Consider the following 7,572-nt stretch of genomic DNA (forward strand, 5'->3'; position numbering starts at 1 on the left):
CATTCACTCCATTACATGTGCATAAGTAACTTTTTTGAGTAGATTGTACTTATAGTTTTAATGCAGCAGTCCTTTTACTCATATTGGATTTGCTGATTGATTTGCCAAATCGTGTAATGTAGGAGACAGCAAGCAAAGAATGCAATTGAAACTTGTATTTACTTACTGATGTACTTAATAAAGAATAATATTAAAGTAATATTCACGTGGGAATTTAGTGATCGCACGAGAGATATTCACACTCAAGAATATTATCCTCGTTTATATGTAAGAGGTTTTTTGAGGTGTATATGTAGAAGATTTTCTTGGTGGACATGTCGAATTTTCAAGGTGTATATGTAGGAGATAATCTAGGTGTATCTATAGAAGATGATCTAGATGTATATGTAGATTTTCTAGGTGTATATGTAGAAGTTTTACTTGGTGTGTATGTAGATTTTCTAGGTGTACATGTAGGGGATTATGTAGGTGTATATGTAGAATATTTATGAGGTGTATATGTAGATTTTCTCGGTGTATATGTAGGGGATTATGTAGGTGTATATGTAGAATATTTATGAGGTGTATATGTAGATTTTCTCGGTGTATATGTAGACGATCATCTACGTATATATGTAGATTTTCTAGGTATATGTAGGAGATAATCTAGGTGTTTATGTAGGAAATAATCTAGGTGTATATGTAGATTTTCTAGGTGTATATGTAGGCGATCATCTACGCATATATGTAGATTTTCTTAGTGTATATGTAGGCAATTATCTAGGCTTATATGTAGATTTTTTTAAGGTGTATATGTAGGCAATTATCTAGGTGTTTATGTAGATGTTTTAGGTGTATAGGTAGGAGATCATCTAGGTGTATATGTAGATTTTCTTAGTGTATAGGTAGGAGATAATCTAGGTGTATATGTAGATTTTCTAGGTGTATATGTAGGCAGTTATCTAGGCGTATATGGAGAAGATTTTTTTTAAGATGTATATGTCGGCAGTCATCTAGGTGTATATGTAGATTTTCTTGATGTATATGTAGGCGATCATCTAGGTGTTTATGTAGAAGATGATCTCATCATCACTAATTGACTGTAAATACACGTGTTTAATTCTTTAACTAAGTTGTAACAAAATAACAGTCTTTTTGCTTGCGTATCGTTTTTGGTGACCAAACAACTGATTGTATTTCACTTTATTACTTTGTTTGATTTGTTTTTATTTAGGCTTTTTAAATCTTCCATACAAAAAGTAGTTAAACAAATTCTAGGTTTACCTGCTCCTGACATTCAACACGAGGCTTTCAGCATAATATATCTCACCACTAAATCCCGTCTTAAGTGCAGTAATACCACGGGCAGGGTGTGCTGGAAACTCCCTCCTCTCTGTCCATGAATTATTCTGTTCATGCACGATCCCTGCCCCGCATTAATAATTCACCAGCTCTGCCTTCTTTTAACCTGCATTAACATCAGGCGGGGTTCATCAGCAGCCTCCTATCCTAATCCCAAAAATGTAAACTTTTGAAGTTGCCGGAGACACTTCTTTAATTGGACGCCCCATGCCTCCTGAAGGCACCGAGTGGCAGAGCAAAGGGAATGTTTGAATATCAATAGCCGTGTGTGGGTGAGCAGTGTGTTTTTGAGATTTTCCAATGATCACAGTGCCCTGAACAATTAAAAGTTACGACTCTGTGTGGCTGTTCACGTCAGCTCCTGGGGTTTTATTATTGCTGATGATAAAAACAAATGGGCTGTGGTTTATGTGCATCAATAATCTATCCCTCCACTCTAAAATCACATTGCACTTTATGTCATCACCAAGGATTGCTTCGTTCCTTTACCTTCTCTAAGGCTTGAATTGTGAGATGAAGACACACACACACACACACACATATAGTAACCCTTCCTGATTTATTTATTTGACATGACAGGCCCAGGGAACAACGCAGCAGCAGGACTGGCCCACTCTCAGTCCAGAGCCATGATTGCAGCCGCTGCTCGTCGCAGAGACACCAGCCACAATGACCTGTACTACGAGGAGGCAGAGCACGAGAGGCGTGTTCGCAAGCGCAAAGCACGGTAATTCATGCAGGAGTTCTAGAATTACTTCAGACATTTGTGGAGGAATATTTCAAGAGGTGTAAAATTGCCATGTTTGAGTTATGTCATATCATAAGATAAGTCGATAAAGTAATCACTGTGACAGGCCTAACTTTGTTTGCTGTATTTCCTCCCAGACTGGTGGTGGCAGTAGAGGAGGCGTTCACACATATCAAGCGCATGCAGGAGGAGGAGCAGAAGAAGGCCCCAGGGGATGTGATGGACCCTCGAGAGGCAGCACAAGCCATTTTCCCATCCATGGCCCGCGCCCTGCAGAAGTACCTGAGGACCACCAAGCAGCAGCACTGCCACAGCATGGAGAGCATCCAGCAGCACCTGGCCTTCTGCATCACCAACAACATGACGCCAAAGGTCAGATGTCTTACCAAATGCATTCAGTTCAATACTACATGATCTGACTTTTTCTTCCTCTCAGATATAATGAAAGTGTGTCTGTCTGTATCTCTTCCATGCAGGCGTTCCTGGAGAGCTACCTGACCCCAGGCCCCACCCTGCAGTACAGCCGGGACCATTGGCTGGCCCGTCAGTGGACGCTGATCAGCGAGGCGTCAGTCACCAGCGGCCTGAAAGACGGCACCATCTTTCTTCTCAAGTGTGTGGACTTCAGCCTGGTGGTGACGACAAAGAAGATCCCTTATATCCAGATGTCAGAGGAATACATCGACCCCAAGTCACACAAGTTCGTCCTGCGGCTACAGTCCGAAACCTCCGTGTAGGACTCCACACTTTTTTTTTTTTTTTTAACTCCTCACCCTGTTTTGTCGCTCTCAAATGTTTTCATTTTGGGTTTGCAGTTTTTATTTGTACTTTTTTGGAATTTTTATATATTATATATGAATCTATATATTACACTCATGTTTGAATATATTGATCTTTTTATGTTTGATTTGGATGAAATCGAAAGAAAGAATTGAGCTCTCGGACACCTCAGACATGGTTGTGTGCACATGCAGTATGTGTGAGTGAATGTTTGTGTGTATGCGCGTGTCATTTTGTGTGAACACAATCACTTGTTCCTTTTCCTGTTTGAGATGCTGGAGCCAAACAAGACGGGAACAGTTGAGGTTCTGAGGAGACTCTGTTGTCTCAGTCGGTCCTTGATTTCCGTGGGACAGACGGACAGACGGACAGACAGCCAAACCACTAAGGACTACGATGGTGTGACTTGGATTTAGACATTTGAAGCCTCATGGAAACACATGACACATATCCTCCCTGTGCTGATGTCTCGTCTTCAACATTTGAAAGTATCTAGATGCTCTTTTGGACGTCAACAGATTCTCAAAAGCCAAATTAAATGCATTTGACAAGAACACTATAGTCAGACTTTGCATTCAGTGCACATTTATGTGTGTTCATAAATGGGAAGAATACGCCTGAATAGATGGAACACATGATTTCAGCCTGCTCTGACAGGATTTCCACCCCTATACTCTTCTCATCACATCTTCAGGGCACCTGCAGAGCTCCGGACAAACACTTTTCTTGACAGTTAAGATGTCAAACTCTGACCCGCTTTATGTCCTGCCTTGGGCGTACGTACAGTAGCACCCTGCAGTGCTTATTCTATCAGCCAAAGTGGGACGTTTTGAGCTGTGTTGGTGCACAATTCATTTCCAGGTGCAACAGAGCAAAATCAGAAATATTTCCACTCCAGTTGGGAACAACACACTCATGCCATGTTAAACACGGGGTGAACTCCCAATGATCCGGAGCATAAGAGGTGGATGCATGTTCAGAAACATTTGCCCTGCCTCATCGGTTCAGTAACCTTCTCAGGGCTTTCATGTCTGCCGTATCTGCCTGACACGATGGAAAGGGAAGGCAGCGAGGCGGAGAGACAGAGCCACGATGTCACAAATAAAAAGTACTACTGATTACTACATTGCAGAAAATCTAAACACTGTAAATTCTCATTTAAAAGCTGGCGTTCAAGTAAGCTTTGCATGAGCAGGTAAAGGCTACTGCAACAGCTCACGTGATAAATTTAGTACAATGTTCATTTCCACAGCACTAAGTCTATCAGTACAACCGAGTCACGTCATGTCTTTTGTTACTGTTTTGTTTGAGAGACCCCTTGCAGCAGAATCTACATTTCATTTTACATTGTTCGGAGGCAAAGAAGAACAGGTGACGAGACTCTTCATACTGATATTAGTGCGGTGGATATGGACGTTTTACTGAATTGATCAAGACACCAGGACAGATGTGTCTTTCCGCCACTATTTGAGAATTTATGGTATATAAATTATGATTTAATCTCCCAGGGCTCACAGGGTTTGCTTGTGTAACTAGAATACACAAGAGATGATGAAGAACCAACAGAGTTTGTATCTACAGTGAGAGCTGCAGCAGGGCGGAACCTCCCTCTTGACTGGACCGTCTGGTTTTCCTTTTCTACCTTGTCCCACCTCTGTTGTCTGACAAACATGCTCACAGTGAATCCCTCGAGGTCAGAAGGGATCTTTTCTAATTAATTCTGTCACCTGATGAATCATGAATCTCGTGAAGCCAGAAAATTACAGTTAAATGAAGCTAATGGCACTAAAATGACACTGTTAGATCACACTTGGTATATTCACCAAAGTGGTTAAAGAGTCACACTGAGCTCATGTGTAACTCACTCAAAAAGAGAAATATGTCATACTGAGAATATCCTCTGAGCAGGGTTGTCCCCTGCTGCCCCCTGGCTGGTAAACCTGATACTGTCGGTTTGTCTACCTGAGGGCAGCTGCAACATGTTTCATATAAAACATTTTTCATTTTCGCTGTAAACTAACTGTTCAACAACCCGGGAAGAAAAAAAACACTCCTGCTGTTTCCTGCAAACGGCAGACATCTTTTTTTTTAGAACAGCTGCCACTGGTCACAATTTGTACCTACTGACAGATGAACTTTGTATGATCCCACTGTGACTGTGCCTCCTGTTTTTACACTGTATCTATTTATGTAAACAAGCATGTGTGTATGTATGTGTGTATGTATGCCATTCCAGTTCACATTACCAGCCTTTCCTCCCCTCTCCTCCACATCACCACCATCTGTCATGCTGTTGCCAGGTTACACTCCTCTGTCATGGTTAGGTTTTGGTTGGACAGCTCTATGATGACGTGACATTGCAATGTAAGACATGTTTCAGTTTCACAGCATTAGCATTCGTAAAAAATAAACATTTTTATGAACATTTGTAAAACTGTTGTATGGGATTGTGTTGTGCTGTAAAACTGAGTTTGATGGCTTGGTTTTTGATTCACTGCTCTTCTTTTACATTCATTTATGATTTCCTACATATCCCAGAATGCTTTTCAGTCCTCAGAAGGAGCAGGAAGTTCTTTAATTAAACATGGCTGGTTAGTATGGTCGTGGTTTTAGCTACCAAACTTGGATAAAAGGGACTAAGCGCTCAAAACTTTTGATTTTCTCTGCTGAATTCTTTACCTTAAATGATTGTAATCAGGGTGTTTGTAACATGGTTGTAAAGGTATATATTAATTTAATTAATTAATTGATGGATTATAATATATTAAGGTATATCTAATCAATTATATGGTGCTATTTTCATGTCCTAGTTCTGGTCCATTTTTATCCCTGTTAAGTGGTTTTGACCCCTTTAAACCCCTTTATGGTTAATCTCAGTATTTTCCAACCCTATTTTCTCATGTATTTTTGTCCAAATGACAAATGGCATTTGTGCACTGTTGATTTACGTCCACTTAACGTGTTTGTTTTTGCCACTGACTGGCTCAGATTATTATTTAAGTGTCTGAACATTATGGAAATGATCCCTACAGAGATAGACCTTTTTGTTTGAGAGTAAGACCCTTTTTTTTTTTTTTTTTACCCAGAAAGTGTCACCATCACCAATCACACCAGCCTCTATTTAAATAAACAGTAATTTCAGAGTGTATAGAGTCAGCACATGTTCACATCCAAGTGGTTGAATTAAGGTTTTATTTCAACCAAACTAGAGTTGGTGATTGTTGGAACAGTGGAAAGACAAACCAAGACAGATTTTGTGAGTTGTATTTTACTTCTGTTCATTTTGAATGAAGTGTGTTTTATGATGATGGAATTACTCCTTTTTTTAAATAGAGTCTGGTGGGTTTGATGATCGTGTTTTCAGGGCTATTTTTGCTTCAACAACAAGGATCCTACTCTTAGACAGAGATATTTCTCCGCAGGGATCCTTTCCATAATGTTGTCAGACACTCACAGTTACACTCTGAGCCTGTCAGTGGCAAAAACAAGCACTTTTAGTGGACATAAACTGAGAGTGCACAATTGCCCGCAGGGGTTATATTGCAGCCTGTCTTGCCAGTTGTGGCTGCAGCGCTCTCTCTCAGTCATGGACCAATTTCAAATTACCTGTTCCGATTAGTCATTTGGACACAAAACTGTGGGATAACAGGGTCCAAGTTGAAAAATACAAAGGTACCCTTTAACCTGTGCTTATAGCCCAATATAACTATCTTTACATGCTGCACGCTCTATTAATTAAGCCATTAATTATCTCCATGTTTGGGATGAACCCCTGAATTTGTCTTTTTCGATACAACTTAAGGTGTACATGTAAAATTGTTTTGTCAATTTAAGGAGGTTTACTGCTTTAAAACACCTTGAAATTATATTTTTATAATATGATGACAAAGAAAATCAGATTTTTGTGACCACAGCCATTCTAGGCTTCAGTTGAAACGTTTATCACTGGTGGTTTAGATTCGTCCCTACGATCAAACTGCATAGCAATTTATTCCTAAATTGTGCTTTCACGTTTTCAAATGTACACTGTCTTTCATTACCTTTCTCCTATTCTTCCAGACTTACTCCTCAGCATCTCCATATGCACTAGTTTCTGCCCTGGCCGCAGTCTTGCTAACACTCCTCTCTGTCGCTGCCCATTAGGCATCTGGCCCCGCTGTGTGACACACCAGAGCAAAATTTCAGCTTTTTTGGCCTTGATTTGGTGGCTTTTCGTTGTCATGAAGCTCAGTGGTAATTGGCTTGCCATCAGCCTGTCAGAGCAGCGCAGTCGGACCTTGTGGGTAAATGAATGTCAGTGTCGGTGTCCGGTGCTGAAAACAAACAACCTCATACCTCCGCGAGCTCGGGACGCGAGGCCGCCTGTCGGAACTCATCTGTCCCCGGCTTAATCCCCCTCCCTGCTCTGTGCAGGACCGGGACGAGGAGAGAGATGGAGAGAGAGGAAAATGAGGAGCATTTGCATCTAAATGGAATGTTTTTCTTCCCTTCATTCCCCCCTCTCTATTTGTTTGGTAATGACTTGGTTATGTGCAGATAGAGGCGTGAGCGGAAATCCGTCTAGCTTCTAGCAGCTTCAGTTTTGAACAGAAATCTACACCATAACACATCGTACTGCTGTCTTTCCTTTGTTCTTTGCTGTGTTATATACTGAACCTGTTAGACCCTCACACCCATGCTGCTGTCATCCTTCCTCTCTTGGG

At 40.9% G+C, this 7,572-nt stretch overlaps 1 protein-coding gene across 4 annotated transcripts in view; it reads left to right on the forward strand.

The window, feature by feature from the left end:
• Positions 1-5,303, forward strand: part of LOC125884927 (vang-like protein 1) — a 66,017-nt gene extending 60,714 nt beyond the window's left edge. For all 4 annotated transcript variants that reach the window (XM_049570222.1, XM_049570221.1, XM_049570224.1 and 1 more), the window contains 3 exons: positions 1,921-2,068; positions 2,227-2,461; positions 2,566-5,303. In XM_049570222.1, coding sequence (XP_049426179.1) covers positions 1,921-2,068; positions 2,227-2,461; positions 2,566-2,826 — 644 coding nt within the window. In that variant the 3' untranslated portion in view covers positions 2,827-5,303. The remainder of the gene's footprint in view (positions 1-1,920; positions 2,069-2,226; positions 2,462-2,565) is intronic.
• The last annotated feature ends 2,269 nt before the right edge of the window (positions 5,304-7,572 follow it).

The sequence above is a fragment of the Epinephelus fuscoguttatus genome, linkage group LG24 (genome assembly GCF_011397635.1).
Source record: "Epinephelus fuscoguttatus linkage group LG24, E.fuscoguttatus.final_Chr_v1".
Classification (NCBI taxonomy): domain Eukaryota; kingdom Metazoa; phylum Chordata; class Actinopteri; order Perciformes; family Serranidae; genus Epinephelus; species Epinephelus fuscoguttatus.